We start from the raw sequence: 22037 nt of genomic DNA on the forward strand, positions 1-22037 counted from the left end.
ACAAAGAACAATAAAAACCAGCCGTACCGCGTCATCAAACCCCGAAACCTCCTCACAGGTTACTGGAACGTGATCGTCTACGGCCGCAAGCACTCGTACCGCCTCTACTGCAAGCTGCTGAACGAGGCCACGCGTTGGGCCAACTCCGTCCAGAATGTCATCGACACCAAAGCGCCCATCGACACGCCGACGCAGCAGCTCATCCAGGACATCAAGGTAGGAGGCCGTTGTTTAGAGGGAGTTCCCGCGGAGACCGTCGGCGCTCGTTTCGAGTCGAGCGTCTCGTGCTTGAAAAGCCTTTTCGCTCTCGTGCAGGAGAACTGTCTGAACTCGGAGGTGGTGGAGCAGATCTACAAGAGGAACCCCATCCTCCGCTACAGCCACCACCCGCTGCATTCGCCGCTGCTGCCGCTGCCCTACGGAGACATCCACGTCACCGGTGAGTCGCACGGATCGTAAACAGAACAAACGAATGCTAAAATCCTGAATGCGTGTTGTCGGTTCATTTATTTCCCTCCTTTTAATCTGGGTTCAAATACTGGAGAGCTGAATTCCATCCAACTGTGTGATACTTCATGTTTTAGACTTTGAGTACATGTAAATATTGTTTCCAAACTCACTGATATCTGTCGTAGTCTACTGTATCACATTTCATGTAAAAGTGATCAAAATAGGATGTTGCATGCTGGGAAAAATACCACAGTCGATTTGAACAGAATCAAATGGTAGAAACTCGGTCTTAATGATTGGAAAGATGTTTTTTGTTTTTTGTTTACTGTGTTTGATTTTAACGCAGAATTTATTAGAGAAGACAAAACAATAAAGAGGTTTTTTTTGTTTTTTTTAAATACTACACAAATATATAGTTTTTGAAACTAACTAATTATATTAAATTGACAAAGTTTTAAAGGGAATTTTAAAAACTCTTTTCCCAGACAGGGAAAGTCGGGAAATTTTATCAATTTTTAAGTTGATGACATCACTTACACCCCCACCCCCCTTCTCCCTCCTCCCCTCAGCTCTGAGGAACAGGGGCTACACGACGCTGCAGGACGAAGCCCTCAAGGTGTTCAGCTCTCTTCAGCACCTGGAGGGCGTGGCCGACCCCGTGCCCATCATCCAGGGCGTCCTGCGGACCGGCCAGGAGCTCCGCCTCCTGCGCGACGAGCTCTACTGCCAGCTGATCAAGCAGACGGCGCGGCCGCCGCAGCCCGGCAGCCCCGGGAACCTCTGCAGCTGGAAGATCCTGGCCTGCATGTCCTGCACCTTCGTCCCGACGCGAAGCATCCTCAGATACCTCAAGTTCCACCTGAAGAGGTGAGCGGGAGACCGCCGGGGCACGTTTACACGTCCGGAAACATGTGGATACCGAACTTTGGTGTCCAAATCCAAATCTCTCCGCAGGACTCGCGAGCTCTCGCCCGGCTCGGAGATGGACCGATACGCCGCCTACGCCCTCGACTCCTTGAGGAAGACTCGAACCAGGGAGAACGTCCCGTCGCAGGAGGAGGTCCGCTGCATCGTGGCCCGACAGGAAATGAGCACCACCGTCCACTGCCACGGAGGAGGCTCCTGCAAGATCACCATCAACTCGCACACCACCGCTGGAGAGGTGGGTGGCTTTTCAATTTGTTCAACGGTGAAAGGTTGGTTTGGGGGGGGGGGTTTCAATCTGCAGATTATTTGGACTACAAAATAATTGAAGTTGCTGTTAATGTCTTGAAAGTGTTTGACTTTTTTTTTTTTTTACTGTTAACATCAAAACAGCTGCCGAGTGTAGATTTTTTTAGGTGTTTCTATTATTTTAATAAGTGGAATAGATTTCTGCATTTTAACCTTGTTACCCTTAAACTGATTTTAGAAATTCGTGTGTGTGTGTGTGTGTGTGTGTGTGTGTGTGTGTGTGTGTGTGTGTGTGTGTGTGTGTGTGTGTGTGTGTGTGTGTGTGTGTGTGTGTGTGTGTGTGTGTGTGTGTGGTGGTGGAGAAGCTGATCCGCGGTCTGGCCATGGAGGACAGCAGGAACATGTTTGCTCTGTTCGAACACAACGACACCGCCGAGAAGGCCATCGAGAGCCGCACGGTGGTGGCCGACGTGCTCGCCAAGTTCGAGAAGTGAGCGTCGCCGCGTGGCATTTGAGCCAAACGTTTTGTTGTCTTTCCGGTCCTCCGTTAACATCTCGCCCTCCGCTCTTCTCTTCTCTTATCTTCTCGGCTTCAGGCTTTCGGCGAGCCCAGACGAATGCAACACGGGCTGGAAGTTCTACTTCAAACTCTACTGCTTCCTGGACTCGGACAACGTTCCCAAAGACAGCGTGGAGTTCGCTTTCATGTTCGAACAGGTAAGAGTCATCCAGGCTCAATACGTCAATTAAAAACAGATTTGGATGGATTAATCTGCTCGTTAAATTTCTGGATTATTTTGACTACAAAGTAATTGTTGTTGCCTCAAGCAAAAGTTAATGTCTTGAAATTGCTTAACAAAAGTTTACATCTCCAAAAATGTTTTATTTTTTATTTTATTTTTTTGGACTGTTAACCAACCATAAAGATTTATTTTAGTTTTTTATGATTTAAATAAGTGGAATGGATTTCTGCATTTCGACCTTGTTACTCATCACACATCATCCAAAGGTTTGTATTTTTTACATTTGTGGACAGAAATCTGTCCTTTTTAGTCTGTTTATTTATAAAAAAAATAAAATAAAAAAAAAATATATATATTTTTTTTAACAACAACATTCTCATTCATGCTGTTATTTAGTAGTTAATTTACAGCTTTGATTATGTGGAAGTAAAAATGTCTTCTTTTGTTTTTAAATCTCACTCTGACCTGGTGACAGGAGGACAGAGAGACGAGACTAGAGCCGAAGAGGTTAACTACAATTTTCTCTGTCTGCCCTCTTCAGGCCCATGAAGCCGTCATCCGCGGTCGGTATCCGGCCCCCGAGGAGACCCTCCAGTTCCTGGCCGCCCTGAGACTTCAGTACCTCCTGAGCGACCACAACCCCCAGGTCAACGTCCCCGAAATGTCCCAGGTGTTCCCCATGGCGCGATTGCGGGCCCGGGTGCAGAACTCGGCCAAGACGTTCGCTCCGGGCGCCGGCTCGGTGGCCGACCGCACCGGCTCGTCGGAGAGGAAGCGCTCGAGCTTCCTGGAGGGGACGCTGAGGCGGAGCTTCAGGAGCGGCTCGCTGAGTCGGCAGAAGCTGGAGGAGGAGAACAGCCTGGAGGCCTGGATGAGGGAGGAGGTGGCGGCGGTGAGAACCAGCGTCATGGACAAGTGGAAGAAGCTGCAGGGGATGAACCAGGAGCAAGCCATGGTGAAGTACATGGCGCTGGTGAAGGAGTGGCAGGGCTACGGGTCCACGCTGTTCAACGTCGAGGTGAGAACGCAACACTCGTCGCTTCTACATTTACAACAGCAGTTTGGACTGAAAATTATTACGCATTTTATTTTCTACAAAAGGTGTTTTTTTTTTTTTTTTTTGTGCCCCACTACAAATAATATTGAAATATTTCCACTAATACCGACCTTTATTGGTTAAAACCTCTTTTTTATATTCTTTTTATGTGAAGAAGTCAAAGCGGCGTTTTCTAGTGTTAGAGGAAGAGTTATTGTAAACTTACAAATGCCAAGGAAATAATGAAAAGCCGCCTTCGTGGTTGTTTCATTTGTAGACGCTCATGCTTGTTGTTTGTGTCCCGTCAGTGTCGGGACGGAGCGTTCCCCTCCGAGCTGTGGTTGGGTGTCAGCCGGGAGGCCATATCGGTGTACAAACGAGGGGAGCCGTGGCCCCTGGAGGTTTTCCCCTACGAACAGATTCTCTCGTTCGGCGCGCCGCTGCCCAACTCCTACAAGATCGCTGTGGAGGGCCGAGAGATCGTCTTCGAAACCCAAATGGTTCGTACAGCTCGAAAAATGACTCGGTCAAAGTAAATGATGTGAATTTTGGGACGTTGGTTATCTACGGAGGCCGGGAGTGTCCATAGAGAGAAAGACACTTTAAATCGTGGCCACGAAATACTGAACTGAGGTCACGAAATAATCAATTTTGGCCACGAAATACTAAATCAAGAGCCAGAAATCCAAAATCCACGCTCCAAAATGTCCCCGTTATAAATGCTGAAACACAGATAATCAAATGAAACGCCAACCTTTCATCCTGAAACATCTCTTACCGTGTAACCGCTCCTTTCCTCTGCAGGTCATGGACATCGCCAAACTGATGAAGGCCTACATCAGCATGATCGTCAAGAAGCGCTACAGCAACTGCCAGTCTGTCAGCAGCCATGGCAGCCAGTGCAGCGCCTGGTGAACTCCGCCCCCTTTTTAACCTTCGGCCTCACGGCCACCTGCCGGAGAGCAGCTGGAGGGTCGAGCGAGGCCGCCGCCGGCAGCCGTGCGTGGACACCCGTCCTCTACTCGTACCGTCCGACGTCAGACTGACTCTGGATGCTGGAGACGAAACCACAAAACTCTTAATGTTAACTAGCTCGACTTATTCTTGACAGCTTTCCTTCCAAAACTTTACAAAGCTTTGAAGACTTAATAGTTCAGTCGCGTTGCTCCTTTTTGGGTTAAGACAGCCTTAAAACGGAGGTTCTGTAAGAAGGATGTGAAGCGCAATGTTGGATTCAATTTTCCAAAATTAAATATATATATACTTTAAAGTTAAGATTTTTTTTTTTTTTTTTTTTTTTAAATGCAACAACTGTTTCTCAGAAAGTTTAACGCAACACTGTTTCCTCGTTCAAAAAGTGGGTGTGGCCTGTTTTGGAGGGAAAGCTGTTTAATTTCCCGATGCTAACCAGCTGCGACTGTTGCGTGAGTGTGTGCGCGAGTTTTAAAAGAACTCCACTACAGGCTGTCCGAATGTAAACAACAACAACAACAACAACAACAACAAAACGTAAAGCCTTCAAGCCTTTTTGCTCTGCTTTGACAAACTCTGGGACCTGACCTCCTCCGGGCGGATCTGTTCACTGTAAATAATATGCAGCTGTGCGTCTCAAGCATTTCTAAGTTTGCGACTGATTGTTTCGATAGATTCCCCCCCCCCACCGACGAGGTCTCAAGTGCCTGTTGAAACTGAAGCAGGGCGAACTCGAAATCTCGATCTCGCCTCGTCGACGCCACTCTCGTTTCCTGTGTAACCAGAATCTGAAAGGTGCTCTCACGTTCCCTTTAACTGCCAATGTATTTGTACGCCGCAAAAAAAATCGATCCCGCTGCGCAAGTCATTCAAGCCGAGAAGGAAATCTTGTTGGTTTTCTTTAAATCTGTGAGAAGTGAGAAACATGATAAATCCATATACAAAGTGGTGGTAAAGATAGATACTGAAGCTCAGCTTTTGCCGAGAGTTTGCAGTGTGTCGATCGTCAAAGACTTTGCAGTGCTGTTGACACCGAAGTATCAGTTGTTTTAATATCTCTGGTTGTATTAGACCATAATTGGCGATTTTTTTATTTTTTTTTACGTGATGGTATGCAGGTGTATTTTCACACCTGCAAAGTACTTCCAAATATCCCTTCAAAACAACCGGACCCTCGAATAGTTTCGGCATTGCGGGAGGTAATCGTCAGTTTTGGCGCGATCAGTCAGATGTTCAGTTTGAATGATTTGTTCGGTCGGACCGTTTGCGGTGAAACATTCCTACAACATTTCACTGGAGCTCCGCGGGCGGCAGATCCATCCAAAGATGCGTGTGCAGGTTTCTTCCACAGTGCCTTGTTGTATATTGTGTACACTTATTTTGTTTTCCATGTGTGGATTCTTTTTTTTTGGTATAATGTGCAATGTTATATATATACAGTATATATTATATAATCATGTGGCTGTACATTTTCTACTGTAAGTCTTTGCCTTCTATTTTTTTTTTCTCTTGAATGATGATCTCACAGCAATTTCCTCAAGTTGTCAAATCTTGTATTTTTTTCGCGACTATTTCAACTGGCGTTGACATGATAATGGTATGTTGTATTTTTTATGCGTATTAGATGTGTTATGTGTTAAACTGATTCTAACAATAAATGGTCACATATTTGAAGGTACTCTGCTATGTTTCTTTTCTTTATTTTAGAGAAGCTGTAAGTCAGGTTTCCCTTAACTTTCCCTTTTAGTGCCGAATTGGAAGCTGTGAAGTTCAGCGTCGTAGGCCGAATAATGTCAGAGAGCTGCATTTTAATGAAGCACTAAATGTACCACAAAGTGTCGCATCATTTCTCCTTCCTGGAGGATCTGCAGAGTGTTTCCTTTAACTGGAAGTGTGTTATAGCTGAACTGGACTAACTCACTCCTGTTCATGAGGACGAGAACAGCTGAGTGCAAACAGACACACAGCTCAAAAGGAAAAGAAGAAAAGCATTACGAGGTAAATTTCCTAAAAATGTCATGCGTCCAAAATTTCATAAATATGTCATGCTATAGTATGTCTTCCAAAATGTCAAAAAAAATTCATACTATAGCATGTCATCTAAAATATGAAGAAAACATCATATTATAGCATGACTTTTTTTACGTTCACAAACTTTAAAAAAAAGTCATACTGTGGCATGTCGTTAAATAAAACAGAAAAAAAACATTGTATGCTTGAACAGGCACAGTGGTACAGTGGTTAGTGCTGCAGCCTCACAGTGAGAAGGTCATGTGTTTGATTCCAGCTTGAGGTATGTATTCTTAAAAAAACACAAGGGTATAGTATGACTTTTTTTTCATCCCAAAAATCTAAAACACTGAAGGCTGTAGTATGTTGTCTAAAATATGAAGAAAACGTCATACTATAGTGTGACTTTTTTTTCATCCAAAAATTATAAAAAAGTCATACTTTCGGCATGTTGTCCAAATTATGGATAAAAAGTCATACTATAGCATGTCGTCTGAAAAGTGATTAAAAAAAAAGTCACACTATACATGTCGTCCAAAACAACCTTAACCCCAAAAAAAGTCCAAAAAGTGACAAAAAAGTATGACTACAGAATGTCATCCAAAAAGTTAAAAAAAAAAAATCATCCAATCGTCCAAAATATGATTAAAAAAAAAGTCACACTATAGTATGTCGTCCAAAATGTGAAAAACATTCCCTAACCCTGCAGATTTTGGTGGTAGTAGCAAATATTCAAACGAGATTTTTGAAGGCCGAAGTGGAGAAGGGTTCCATGTGAACAGCAGTTGAATGTGGAAAAAACGTCATACTATAGTATGTCGTTAAATAAAATAGAAAAAAACAACATGGTATACTAGCACAGGCATGTAGTATGACTTTTTCTTCATATTTTAGATGACATACTATAGTATGACTAAAATATGAAGAAAAAGTCATACTGTAGTATGTCGTCTAAAATATAAAGAACATGTTTTATAATCTTTTTTAACTTTTTTTTATCATATTCATCAAAAACACCGATACAAACAAAGGATGATGTTAAATAAACTGTGACATCATCGTTTGACAGTGATGATTGTCTTATAAATAGGATCCGTTCCTTCCAGGCACAAGACATACGCGCAATTAGTGCACAAGTCTTCAAGTTTTATGTATATAAATACACAAGTTAAACCTAAAACAGCAGAGACATTAACTTTACGAACTGCGTAAAGTCGGATGCACCAACAATTGACGTTCTTCCTCTTCCTCTTCCTCTTCCTCCCTCTGGCCTGCCGCTGTCACTCCTCGAGATCTCTCAGCTGGCGTGTAGCAGCAGATTTCAATCACACACACGGCTCTTTGTGTATATAAATATTCTTTATACATTACATCCATATTACATTCAAAGGAAATAGAAATACAGCAAACAGCAAAAGTCACATTCAAGTCATTTCTGTGCTGCGCATTGCAATGTTGACACCCAGCCTCCTATAAGGCACCAAAAAAAAAAAAAAATAGTCAAACGACCCCAAAGGTCCCAGGTCGAGAAGAGAGTCCCAAACCCCCCCTCCCCACCCCCCCCCCCCCCAAAAAAAACCCCACAAACCCCAAACACCACAGGGCTCCGGAAGCTCAACAGAATGGTATACGGACAGGAAAAACACGATTTCTCAATAGCTGTATTTATACCGGCACAAACCATCTGAGAATCAATCCTATGTGGCAGCAAACACTCGTCAGCTTATAACAGCGCTGAAAACACGACATGTAACAATGACATTTCTTTTTCTTTTTTTTAAAACTGTCCATTTTTTTTTTTTTTTTTGCTGCAAACTAAAACCTCAATATCTTTCTGACATCAGTTGTTTTTGTGCTCATTTTCAATCCATGTAAATCCCGTGTCCTTGTCCGTCAAATGCTAGCATGAAAAGATACTGTCTTCTAAAAAAAAAACCGATATATTTGTTGTAAAGTTACAAAGCTATAAAAAAAACTTCAGCAGTTTCGGAGGGAAAAAAAATCCATACAATGAAATCAGTGCCATGACGGAGTAAAGCTAAGAGTGACGAGGACGGCTGAACCTGGAGGCGTTTTCACACTTTAAATTTGACGTTTGTTTTTGTTGTATTTGAACAGCAAAGAAGACTTTTAAGTGCAGTGCAGATATCCGGCATACAACAGCATGTCTAATAATTAGACGAAATGTCCATTTCTTTTAGTTTTACAGCGTTTCTGTTTGGGGGGGTTGTTCATGACCATGTACTGGATGTTTTAATGGAGCCTGAAACGGCGGCAACACTACTCTTCCTGCCAATGTTGGCCAGTAAAAAAAAAAAAAAAAAAAAAGTCATATTACGGCATTTCGTCCAAAGAAATAAAAAAGAAAAGAAAGTCCCTGTAGTCCAAAAAACATTTCCCCCCGCAGACCACCAACTTTTTAACACGACACCTCCAGCTGCAAAGGAACCGTCACCTCGCCACCTTTTAACGGTTTGAATCAAAGTACGGTCTCGAATCGTTCTTCGTAATCAAAGTTCAGTTTAAATGATATCGTGCCGGTTCGACCATGCAACAGCAGTCACACACACACACACACACACACACACACACACACACACACACACACACACACACACACACACACACACATAAATCTTTTCCCGTCCTTTTACCACACACGACGGGACTGTTGCGCAATAATCTGAGAAAAAAAAAGAAAAGAAAAAGATGGTTCGATCCGTCTGCGCCACCAAATGAACTGAAATGTTATTTCTGAGAGAGAGACACATAAAAAAAAAGGCACCAACGCAACACGTGAGCTACTTAAGTGTCGAGAAAGGCTTGAGGACCGGCCCCAGAGAGAGGAAACAATTCAAACTCATTAGAAAAACAATTAGTAAGAGGAAAATCTGCAAAACAAAGGGTATAAACTTCCCCCCCTCCCCCCAACGTCGCTCACCAGCGTGCGTCACCCCATCCGACGTTTTTCTTTTTCTTTTCTTTTTGGTCCCTGGCGTAAATACCATTCACACCGACGTCACGCGGATCACGACCTCTCCCGAGTCACCGTCCTGGCCGAGGTTGCTCCGGGGCACCAGGCCGGGGCAGAAGGGCGCCAGGCAGAGGCAGGCCCACGGCCGGGACCCCAGCTGGGTGGCGTGCAGCGGCCCGCTCGGCCCCAACGTGGCCAGGGGCAACCAAAGCGTCCTGGGGGCCAGCGAGGAGCGGCCCGCGCTCGTCTCCTCCATGTCCTTGGCCTTGTCGTAGCTCTGGACGTCCCAGTGGAGGTTCACGGCCCGCCAGCGCATGAAGACGTTGTACACCGCCGCCCCCTCGTGGACAATCAGGCCTGTTGCACAGACAAAGCACAACGTGAATGGAAAATGTTCGTCCTCTCGAGTCCACCGGTCAGGACTAGCTTCGCCTTCTTGGTCTCCAAGTCTTATCTCATTATATACTCAGTTTCACCATTGTTTAGGTGTTTGTATACATGTTTTTTATTGTAGCTGTAAATATATCTATTTATGCTTTGCACGTCTATTTATGTCAGTTTCTGCGTTTGTAAATTGAGAGAAAAAGTTAAAAATGTACTTGTACGTGTAAAAATACCTGACCAATAAAAAGCCGATTCTGATTGGCTGTTCAACACCAGCCTGTAATAATGTAGCACCGTACGTCATAGCACCTGACACTGTTGGTTTTTAATCCCAAATTGTATTTATACATTTTTTGTGTGTGGTTTGTGTATTTAGTCATTGGTCTTACTTTAAAAAAAATATATATATATTTTTATCCATTTTATTTCTATTGTATATGTATTTGTAATTTTTTTTCTCATCAGGTGCACCTTTTTTCTGTTTCTTTTTTTTTCCAACTGTGTTTCTACGCTGCTGCTCACCTACGCAGACCAGGTCCATGAAGCCGTACATGCCGTAGCAGATCTGGAAGAGGACGTCGTGGCGCTGCCAGACGGCCTGCGGGCTGAGCGCCGACCACAGCAGCCAGGAGATGCTGGCCACCAGGAAGAGCGAGCCCAGGAACACGGCGATGATCTGCACCTTCTCCACCAGGGTGATGGTGATGGACTGCCACTGCACGCGTCGAGAGGACAGAGGACAGGCGTGAAAAAAACAAAACAACGAACAAGAAGCCTTTTTTATTTTATTTTTTTTTTCATCCGTCATTTAAGGAGAAAAATCTGAATCTTCACGGAGGAGTTATTGGAAAGAAAAAAAAAAAAGTATTAGAAAAAGCCCGCGTGTTTACGTGACGTCATCGTTTCGTACCGGAGAACCGCGAACGCGAAGCGAATTTCAAGGTTTTCATGATTTAAGATTTCGAACTCGACTTTCAGACAGTTGAACTGAAGATGTCAACAAAAAAGAAAAATATCACCGATCCCTGAATAACTACATTTAACGACGTTAAAGACATTTTAATATCCAACCTCGGCTCATAATTCACCGTAAGAACATATGAATGAAAGGACTCGCGTTACATCTTATGCATTATGAACAACGTCTACAAACATAGGATGAGTGGTCGACATAGATTTTCAAAATATTGACTTAATATTTATCGTCGCCTCGGCAAACATATTTTTGTAATGCATCCACATTAATGTGCACACATTAGTACATTTACGACCGGTTTAAGAACACTGATGTGCATTTCCTCTGTTGTCCATTAAATGAATTGCACAAAGGCTATTATTATTATTATTATTATTATTATTATTATTATGATTATATGGTATACGATCTGCCTGCGGTCGCCACGTGTTGTACCAACAAAAAATGTGAAACCCTGATTTCTGGTGGAGACAGACACGTTTTCTAATGATGACAAATATGTAAGGTTCAATTTTAGGGGGGAAATACAAGTCTTCCATCTGATAATAAATAGATAAATAATCATTTTGACCAGGGACGGTCGTGACACCTTGACATCTGTTGCATAATAATAATAATAATAATAATAATAATAATAATAATAATAATAGTCAGTAGAAACACACTTGATCTCATTGAGTCAATATTTTTTCATCCCTACAATATCGTTGCAATATTGATATCAAGGTATTTGGTCAGAAATATAGGCCTAATTATATATATATGATTTTGTCAAACGGTCACTACAACGTAAATGATAGGTGTAATGTCTTTCATTTTCGAGTATTTGATTGATCAATTATGTATATTTTAAGTCATGTTACAACCAGGCAGCATCAGTACATATTATATATTATCAAATCATTTTCCCCGGAAATCAAAAGTCATTTACACTGCAAAAGCCAATTTTGCCAGGTTACAAACTTTAATGTGTCAGCTACTCAAACAATGTATTTAAGTGGTTTTATGAAATATGTACAGATTGCAAAAATCGATTTAAGTATCCATATATATATATATATATGCAGCAAAAGGAGCTTTTTATAATATTTGAAAACAACCGGTCAAGATTCGAAGTTATCATCGTGTTTATTTAAAAGTCCGTAAAAAAAAAAATTTTAAAAATTAAAAAAATCAATATTTGTGATCGATCGCGATCAAGCGCAGCTCACAAAAACCGCAGTAGCAGCACGTGAGAGCTTAACAGACTCAGCTGACGGCGACACAGACCGCTGTGACGTAACACAGACCGCTGTGACGTAACACAAGAACGGAATCGAACCGCTGTCCGACATCAACAGTGCACGTGACGCCGAGCGAAGAGCCACCAAAGCTAACGACCTCAAAAATAACGTCCACGCTTGCCAAAACAGCGGAGACGCTTCCTCACCGCGCTCATCATCATCATCATCATCATCATCATGCCCCTGTCATTCACGGGTTGGAGAGAGCGCGTGCGCACAGACAAGGCATCCTTCAGGCAGATGGTAAACTAACAAAAGTCAATTCATTTAACCGCTTTGTTTATTTTAATTCACAAATGCTGCACGTGCGGCAACACAAGTAGAAGTATCCAATTACATGTACTCAAGTACTTGAGTACAACCTCGAGGTACTTTCGCTTTTTACTACGTTTCATTTCTGCTCCACCTCGTTTATCTAAACAGCTTTAGTTACTTTTCAAATGAAGATTTGACACAAATAACATCATAACAAGCTTTTTCAATTCAACATATTGTTAACAAGCCAGTAGTTTACCAAGTCTTCTGACGTCATACAAAAACAGCTTGTGTGTTAGTTGGGAGTGAAATATTTCAGATGTCTAGTTGTTAACTGATTATTTGTAAACTTCTCACGTGGTTTCAGGTTTGATTATGTCACCTGAAGCTCACCTAAATGCATTTCCTGCTCTAACGCTCCACCTAGTGTTCAAACACACAAACTGCATGTCTATATATTCACCCGTGTATTATAATGAACACGAAACAAACCAAAAACTACATTATGGCTGCAACAAAATGTCTCACTAGAAATCAAAGATCACAGCGGTGGAAGAAGTATAAAGGTCCTTTTACTTAAAATGATCATAATTATACATTTTATTTGTATTAGACCTTTTATACAAGTGATGCAGCTCAAAGTGCATTACATGAGGTTTCTTTTATCAATGTTACCGCTGCAATGCTTCATTTAGAAAAAAATTAAAAAATAAAAATCTGTTTTTACATTTTAAATGTTAAAGCAGTTCAAGTTTGCTCCAAATGTGAGTTGTTTTAAAATCACATGTTTCTGTTTGTCGCTTCCTTAAATCAAATGTGGGACAGTCTCCTAAAGTCCTAATTTTTAAATCCAGATTTATTTATTTTTAAATTTTATGTGATTAATGTGAAATTTGTGTGATTATATCTTTTATTTTATGTCCCTGTGAAGGCACAAACCCTGAAAGGCAGACTGTCGATCGGCTGGAGCAAATTTCTGAACAGCATCACGACGCAAAAGGTACGAAAAAAACCTAAAAAACACGAGAGTCACAAAGACGACGAAAGAAAATCCGTCAATGCGAAGAAGGTCTAAGATGTTAAAAAAACATTTTCCCGTCTCCCTTCTGTTCTTCCACAGCCGGCGTCCCGCCGGGTCAGCGGGACCCTCGGCTGGCTGAAAAACCGCATCAGCCGCCGCCGGGCGCGTCACGTCAGAAGGCGGCAATACAAACTCATGACCGGGCAGTTTCAGGCCACTCTGAAAACGTGCTGCAGCCGCGGCAACGTCCCCGAAAAAGAGATGAAGGAGGCCAAGGAGAAGTGGAGGGAGGCCATGAGGAACGTCAGAGAGGAGGACGAGCGGAGGAGAGAGTCCGTGCGTCAGAGCCGACAATAGCGAGACCGAAGAGGAAGCGACAGAATCAACAACTCGCAGACGGAAGATTTGTTGACGACGAATGCGGTTGCAGACTTTTTTTTTTTTTATTTTTATTTTTTATTTTTTTTTAAGGCGGACTTTGCAGACGGGAACTAAAGCCGTGCTCGGAGCCTCGGCTGTGTGTTTGCTCAGTCTGCCGGTGACTCAACTCCCATCTGCAGCAAGCAGATATGAAAACGTTCCTCGGTGAAAGGAACGGATATTTTAAGCCCCTCTGGAGTCTCTTCGGAGGGAAAAGAAGGTCTGAAGGAAATCCTGACGCTCCGAAACAGACGGCGAAGAGGAAACGTAAAAGCGCTCGTGCAGGTTGACGAGTCGACGCTACGACCATCGTTGCTTCTGTGTTTTCTTGAAAATAAACTCTGCGCTACCTTATTTTGAGCTTTTTTTTTTTTTGTTCTAGTTGAGCGAAACGGCTTCATGGTTCAGTGCTGCACTTTCATAAAGGCAAAAAAAACACATTTTAAAACAGAAAAATTAGAGCAGCAGAGGAAAATACATCCCGATGTAAAGTCTATAATGTGACAACACTGGATCCCACACTTCCCACAATGCAACCTGATTGTATCTGTCACAAAGACCGTTTATAAAAGTGTTCGTAGCTTCCGGCTCTGAAAAATGAGCGGAAGTGTTTTAAACTGCAATACTACCGAGTGCCACCAGAGGTCGTCTCCGAAAAGCCTCCATAGACTCCCATTTAACTTCTCATAAAATTTTAAGTCAATAAATTTTGTCACTTTGTCTTATCAGTTTTCTGGAGATCGATCTGAAAATAATGCATCATTAATTAGACAATAAGCTTCAATAAGTCCAGGTTTTTTTGGGAGGGGGCGTGTCTGTTTGATTGACAGGCCTGCGGTGCAGTGAGGTTACAGCTGTCACTTCCATTTTTTTCGCCGCAGAGAAAGTGACTTTTGTTTTGAAAGTGTCACTTCTCTGCAGGAAAAATCCTGGGAATTTTGGCAAAATTGCAATCTCGTGCAAAAAAATCCTGGAGATTGCTCAAATGTGCGTCAGTAAATCACGACTTCCTGGAGCGACAAACGAATGCACAGCAGTATTTTTTTTTTTTTTCCCCGGCTCAGATTGAGCTCGTCGGTCTGCTTTGTCATGCTGATAAGATGAACTTAAAGTTTATATCCTGGACACCAGAGCAGCTCTGTTTCTGCTGGGTTTACATCCTAATCAGCAGATTCGTCCAACTCTTTCTAAATCTTACGAGTGGCGAGTCATTCGTGGGAAAAAACCAATAAGCTCTATTTAAAGGTGTGTAACAAAAGAAGTACACTTTCCACATTTGGGTTTTGAAACTGAGTTTTAAGGGAAGAACAGCTCTGGCAGACGCAGGTGGGTTTGTTGTTGTCAGTTTGCCAGTGCAGCTGCTTTTCTCCAACGGACAAGCTGTGAATATTTTCTGAGCATAAATCTAACCGCTGGGTCGATACATCAGCGACTGTAAAAAAACAACAACAACAACAACTGTAACTTCAACGGTTTTATCACTGAAAAAAGAAAAAAAAAGAGAAAAGAAGTGGCTGCAGTTTGGTTACAGATCAATTTTTCGTTCAAATCTGCAAACAGCGTTGGTTGTCAATTAAAACGCGTGCACGTCCAGATGTCGCTTTTCCTCCACCATCATCTGGCAGACGAGCGCACGGGCCCTCAAACAATCTCCAAAAAAAACAGTCGTTGTTTCGAGGATCACCAGAAAACGGAGAAAAATACATTTTAAAGAGAAAACGTGATGGCATCTTTTAGCTGAAACCTGCATTTCACAATTTATTTTGTCATTTTCACGAGACTCTCGACGGGACCCGTTTTTTATTCGTTTGTCTGACTGACGCGAGCGCATCGTCTAGCTGCTACCTCGCTAAACTGTTAGCCGCTAGTGGCTTCTAGACGCCCGCCTATACGGACGAGACGTATTTGTAGAGTTCAGTTCCGAAATGGGCTACGCAACCAGAAAATAATAACGTGGTTGGTGTTAGCGAGGTCTACACGTGCTAGTGAGTATCAGTTTGGAGGACGCGGAGGTCACGTGACACAGAAAAAAAAAAAGGCCTGACGAGTCTGTACAAACGGAGGTCAATTACCCGGTCACATATTGATATTCTTCAAAGCTTTCTACGATGTCATACTTGTTTCACGGTCATATCCGAGTCATCGGGTTTAAAACCTCTGCTGTATTCGATCCGAACACCGCCAGAACAACCTCAACGCCGTCGTTACCTGCCAGGGTCTCTTCATGTTGATGGCGATGACCTGGAAGCGGTAGCAGCAGAGCTCGCAGGTCCAGCAGCCGCGCTCGCTGATCCACTTCAGCAGGCAGTGCTGGTGGGTGTAACGCACCGAGCCGTCGCACCGGCACGGGTTCAACAGGTCGCCCTGGAAACGGAAAGGAAAGGGGGGGGGGTGTTAAGTATGAACAGAGATTCATTTGAGGGGATAAAATGACTGAAAAGGAAAAAGAAAAACTTCTAGCTCGAGTTGAAGTTAGGTTCAGGTTGAAGTGTCAGGAAATACATATCGACTCGGAAACAAACTTCTCTTCCGACAGAATCGAATCGCGAACGCTGGAATCGGAATCCAAAAACCCACCTCTGAATTTTTGGTATTTTATTCCGACTTTTCCGTTTATTAATGTAAAAATACAGAAAATATTGAAATGAAATGACAGAACAGCAGCGGTCTCCAACCTTTCTCTGCATTTTAGCTTCACTCCATCTTTGTACTTCTACAAACTCTTAACAACAAAAATGAGGAAGCGGCGAAACAAAAAACTGGGAGCGAGCTGATTAATATTCACATCTCGTCCAGCGTTTCTATTATTTTTACCACTTCCTGTAGAACCAGTGACGGATTAAACACTTAAAATTTTATTTTCGTCAGGATTTTGAGAGGAACGATCTGCTTTTTGGGCTCAATACTGGAGCCATCTATCCAATATTAATCTCACCTCCATTTTTCAAGGTCTCCGTGTCAAACTTTCCCATCATCGTGTTTGCGGTCGCCTTTCGTTTTGGCCTTTTTTCTCCCAGCAGGCCATGCATCAAACAAAACGCACGGCTTGTTCACCAAGAGGGCCTCGCGCAGGCATCGCTCAGATCGATGATCATTTCTCAACACTGGAACCACTCGCGGATATTTTAACGGCAGGAAGCAGCAGGACATTAATCATTACAGCCGAATCTATTTGTTCTGATGTTGTTTTTTTCTTCTTCTTCTTCTTCCTCGAGGCATTCCTCAAGCAGCCATTACTGCAGCTTTGACCCGCCTGGCCGGGCCGTGAGTGGCATATTAATAGTATATTAAGGTCAGCGGTCAGAGAGCTCGTTTTTCATCGTGTCATATTAACCTTGCTGGTTTAAAAAAGGACCTCGGAGGCTTTCGCCCGAATGAACCGTCGGCTAGTATCCACTGAAGTAGTGTTTGATAAAAAACAAAACATCAAGGACAATTTTAATACATCTCCGACTTCTGTAAAGGGGCATTCGGTACAAACGGCCAGTGAATTCAGGAGTCTACGACAAGGTCAACGAGGCTTCAACTTATGAGTGAAATATAACTATAATACGTCTACGTCTACGTCTCACTCGCTGGATTATCCCGGAGCTCCTGGATAATCCAGCGAGTGAGCCTCGAGCTCATCTCGCCGGGGTTTCAACGTCAACAGCAGCCGTCGACAGATGTTTGAACAAACCATCGAGCTCAAACTTCAAACAAACCGACAAAGAGGCCCTCGACGTGCTCGGAATGACAGAAGAGCTCAGATGGGACTGAAAGCTGCGGGAAAAGCGGGAAACTGAACTTCGAGTAGAAATTGTTTGGTCGACTTTTCTGAGACAAGATCAACTATAATTATCTCCTTCCTCGGTTTTGTAAATCAAACAGCAACGGCGTCTAAAAATTATTGGGGAAAAAAAAAAACTCCACCGACTGGTGATTTAGCCTCTTTTTCCTCGTGTTTAATACCATTTTTATTGTTTATATGTTCAGAAATGAATATTCAAAAGTGTCTAATTTCAGTTTTACAGTGGTCTTGATAACTGGGTGAGCTCACCCCGCCTGCAGCCTCGTATCAGAATCAAATATGAGTCTGGACCCGGAGGCAGAGAGATTAGATTAGCTCTGGTAGACAGGATATTCACTTAGACGTTTACCGCCCCGACTCCTCTCTCCTTCTCTCCTGCCTTTAAACTCCGGCAGCAGGGACGACTCGCCATCACGAGCCCTAAAAAAAACGAATAAAAAAAAAAAAAACGAGGCTGCGAAGTGTCAGATTTCAGAGTCCGTTCGTCCCCCGCAGGTCCACATCTGTCCGTCCACCTCCGGGAGGACCTGCGGACAGTTTAAGACTCCGGGACGAATGTTCGTGATGCAGGAAACGGATGACGAGTCCTCTGAATATGATGAACAGTTTTACCTTCGTCGTCTTTGACGAGACCTTGACTCGAATTGATATCGAGATAAGCGCCGATTTTGTGATGACGCAACACATTTCACAAGTATTCTAGCACTTCGTGAGCGACGAAAATAACGCTGTCAATCAGTGCCACTGTTTTTATTGTGTCGTTTGCTTTTATTGCTTTAAGTGCATTTCTTCACTTTATTTAAAGCACATTTAATTTTCTCGTTTGAAAGATGCTGCGCTCATAAACTTATGCATTTTTTGGTTTGTTAATTTTTTGGGATGAAACATCAATTCAACATCAATTCAACACGTCAACACGTTTTAAAAAGAACTTGGAGTGTGTTTTCGTGTCCATTTCCTCGCTTTCTCTTGTCCTTAAATCAGCCTCGGATGTTTTGGATTTAGGTTTGAACACATTTCTTTAAAAAAAAAAAAAGAAAAAAAAAAGGGTATATTAACATTTTCAGAGCAGCTCGCAGCTCCTTTAACTCGTCAGTGAACGTACAAACACATGACTAAGCACTGGAATGAATGAGCAGCAATGGCTTTTTTGGTTGCATTACTGATCATCGACACCCACGTGTCTCCTGGGAGGATAAATTTATGTTTATTTCCAAAGAGCTGAAAACTGCTGTCAAAAACAGAAAAATGCTCTCAGTGTCGCCAACAGTGAAAAAACGCTTCAAGATTTGAGCTCCTGTAGAACAATAAAACACCTTTTCTGCACTTTGGAAAGTATTGATTTGACTTTTTTATGTTACTTTATCATAATTATCCCTGAGTTAGAATAAAGGCATGTTGACCTCTGAACCTCGACCTCTTTACTGTGTGTTGAAGAAGCTGTTCTCAGGATCTCGTTGTACAAAGATGTTTTGGAACGGAGTTTTCTTTCATGATACTTTAAGATCAGTGTGATAGGAAGTAAATATTTGAGTCATTTTACACCTTAAAAGTTCATTGATGTACCCGTCGGTGACGCTGCAAACTACCCTTAAACTAAAAGTTGTGTTTTTATGAATAACGGACACGTGACATCTGTTTGTATTCGACTAAAAAGGCGGAAAAACAGTAAGTTGAACTGTAATCTTTGGTTTTTCTGTTTATTCCTGTGGAGTTTGTCTTTGTTGCGTGTGTCAGTAGAAATAGTAGGTTTTTGCTCTGCGTTGTGTTTGCCTCCTCTCACCTGTCCACCAACTGCAGATGGAAATTAGCCCGCTGCTAAATCTGGCACAAAGCGTCTTTCCTCTCTTTGGGATTAATCTATTTTGTACAAGGTCCCTGCTATAAATAAATTGAATAAACTAAACGGACCGAAGCTTGTTGGCCGTATACATATCTATCTGAAAAGACATAATTTACTAAGTATAAAAAATAAAAAAAAATCATAAACCAGTGAAGTTGCATTTAAGATAAATGCTTGTTGGTTGTTGTTTTTACATAAATTTCAGTCAAATTCAGCCTTCCTTCATTGAAAGTAAGTTGTTCTCTCTGACTATTTATATATATATTTAATGAAAGTGGAGAGAAACGCAGCCCATGAAGAAATATTTCATCCGTCTATGTCGACTAATGGGGTCAACTGAGCTTTAAAAAGCTCTGTCCGTGGTGCTGAAGTGACATTTTAGCTGTGTGAAGTTTTTCATGGGAGATATCGTGTGTTGAATCATGTTCCACAATGAATCATCATTTTTTTCTTTGTGGTTTATTTTTTTGCGAAGAGTTTTTGAGGGCCTCCAGGGACCCTCCACAGGGTTCCAGATAACCGTCAGCGGGTTTATTTTGGTAAATACCCAAATATTGGCAACTTATTGGGAACACCACAAACATTAGTCGCGGTTGGTTATCCTGTATCCATCCGTGCGCCGGTGCTACGACGATGGCGGAAGTGGCGTGTGGTTGGATCAGTGTGGTTTCAGTTTTTTACAGAAACAAGACACTGCGTTATGTTTAGAAATGGTTTCAGAATTTCAAAATGTTGTCTTCAGTACTAACTCCCAATAGCTAAAGGGAGAGTTTAGATAATTAATTTAAGTAAAAAGCAGCTCTACAACAGTGTTAAGAAACACTTAAAACTTAGCATTATACTTTTTCTTTGGTAAGACTTTGAATTATTATAAAATATTGTTGAAAGAAAGTGCTGCTTGTGCAGTATTGCTTTAGTGTTACAGACATTATACAGTATATTATGGTATTGTGTTTTAATACTGATGTGTTACTCTGTATGCAAAGGTTTAATGTCAAAGGAGGGCTAATTTATCTGCTTTATATTCTGGTGGATTTAAAGCAATGTTTTATAATAAAAAAAAAAAAAAAACATTTAATCTAGAAAGTAACAGGCTGTCAGATAAATGAGTAAAAAAAAAAAAAAAAAAAAAAAAAAAATGCAGTTAGTTTTCACCACCAGTAAGTCTGCTTGAAAGAATAAGTCCTATAAATCGAAGTCCTACAGAGCTCTCTGAAGAGGTGACTTCAGCACCATGGACAGCGCCCTGTAAGCTGCCAGTCAATACAACTTTCGCGTCTTGCTTCTGATTGGCTCGTTTCACAACTGAAACCCGTGTAATCAGGTGAAGCCTCCACTCAGCAGGTGCACCTCTTTTTTTTTTTTTTTTTTTTTTTTTATACACGAGACAAGTAGCTGCTGTCAGCCGATCAGTTTCCGTGCCCTCACCTTTAATTCAACTTTCACCATTCACAAAAAAAAAACAGGACTTTTTCAATGAGTTGACCAGAGACAGATCTGATATCAAAGTCCTGCGCACGCGCGCGCGCGCACACACACACACACACACACACACACACACACACACACACACACACACACACACACACACGCTGGTGTCAGGAAAAGGTCAGTGGCCCACGTACCTGCTCTGCGCCTTGGAAGCAGATCCGGCAGCTGGGAGTGGGGATGCAGTTCTCGCTGCTGCAGTTTGAGTGCATCGCCTGCGCCTTGCAGGATGTGCCCCCGACCTCCCCGTCCTCAACGGAGAAATTCCCCCCGTTGTTCTCCTCGCTGATTTTTTCTACGTTGCCTCCACACGCATCACTGCAGCTCCGGCCCTCCCGGCAGCCCTCTGCCTCCTTCTTCTCCTCTTCTTCTTCTTCTTCTTCTTCTCCCCCCTCCTCCTCTCCTTGCCGTGCCTCGTCCTCATCGTCGGGGTGCGGACGTCCTTGGGAGCCGCGCGGTTCGCCTTCCTCCCAGGTGTGGCGGCGGTGGGTGCTGGTTGTGCCCTCCCTCGCCTCCCCACGAGCTGGACCCGCCTCTCCCTCCTCTGTGCTCATAATAAAATGAAAAGAGTCCAAATAAAAATTGCATAGATGTTCAACCCAAAACGCGCTCGCTCTCGTATTCACCACCGACGACTGCGACTCGGGGGGGCGGAGGGGGTGTGTGTGTGTGTGTGTGTGTGTGTGTGATGCAGCCTTTCGGTGCTCCGGGATCACGGATGCTGTCGGCGAATCCGCCTCCGAAACCGAGCCGTGCGCTCCTGTAAGCCGAACCCTACAAGCGCGGCAGCCCCGGCGCCAGTCTGCAGATCAGCGGCCGGAAGCCCCCCGGTGCTGCGGACCGTCGGTGGGCTGGATCCGCCTCATGCGCTCCGGAGACCCGGGGAGCATTTCCAAGCAGCCTCCACGCATCGCACCGGGGACTCGCAGCCGGTGCTGAAGCGCCTATACCCCCCCTCCCCTTTTCCCCCTTCCCTTCCCTTCCTCCTCCTCCACCGCCTCTTTTAGTCCCCGTCGAGGAAGCCGATGGCAACACAGCAGTGGCAGGGTACCCAATCCTGTGCACGGGACAACCCGGTATCACCCTGCTGAGGGGCTCTTGAGCAAAATACAAAAACAAAAAAAAAAACAAGTCCGTTGCAAGTTCTCTGCTGAGTCAGGAAGCAGAAAAGATCATTTCCCCGTGGGGGGGGGGGGGGGGGGGGTGACGACCAATCAAT

The 22037-nt window shown here is 43.2% G+C and overlaps 2 protein-coding genes across 2 annotated transcripts in view; one reads left to right on the top strand and one right to left on the bottom strand.

The window, feature by feature from the left end:
• myo10 (myosin X) overlaps positions 1–6052 on the top strand; it is a 100720-nt gene extending 94668 nt beyond the window's left edge. The window contains exons 33-41 of the mRNA XM_069723186.1: positions 59–216; positions 316–439; positions 1020–1317; positions 1405–1611; positions 1976–2113; positions 2220–2340; positions 2908–3384; positions 3711–3902; positions 4207–6052. Of these exons, the coding sequence (XP_069579287.1) occupies positions 59–216; positions 316–439; positions 1020–1317; positions 1405–1611; positions 1976–2113; positions 2220–2340; positions 2908–3384; positions 3711–3902; positions 4207–4317 (1826 nt within the window). The 3' untranslated portion in view covers positions 4318–6052. The remainder of the gene's footprint in view (positions 1–58; positions 217–315; positions 440–1019; positions 1318–1404; positions 1612–1975; positions 2114–2219; positions 2341–2907; positions 3385–3710; positions 3903–4206) is intronic.
• Positions 6053–8723: 2671 nt separating this feature from the next.
• On the bottom strand, positions 8724–21472 carry marchf11 (membrane-associated ring finger (C3HC4) 11). Its single transcript, XM_069723192.1, has 4 exons — positions 20956–21472; positions 15906–16061; positions 10265–10457; positions 8724–9715 (listed from the first exon to the last, which is right to left on the bottom strand). The coding sequence occupies exons 1-4, from the start codon at positions 21370–21372 to the stop codon at positions 9393–9395; spliced, it is 1089 nt and encodes a 362-aa protein (XP_069579293.1). The 5' UTR covers positions 21373–21472; the 3' UTR covers positions 8724–9392.
• Between the last annotated feature and the right edge of the window lie 565 nt (positions 21473–22037).

Source organism: Brachyistius frenatus, unplaced genomic scaffold, assembly GCF_029030835.1.
Source record: "Brachyistius frenatus isolate BFR_SWC_R1_liver_20210118 unplaced genomic scaffold, ASM2903083v1 Contig_319, whole genome shotgun sequence".
Classification (NCBI taxonomy): Eukaryota; Metazoa; Chordata; class Actinopteri; family Embiotocidae; genus Brachyistius; species Brachyistius frenatus.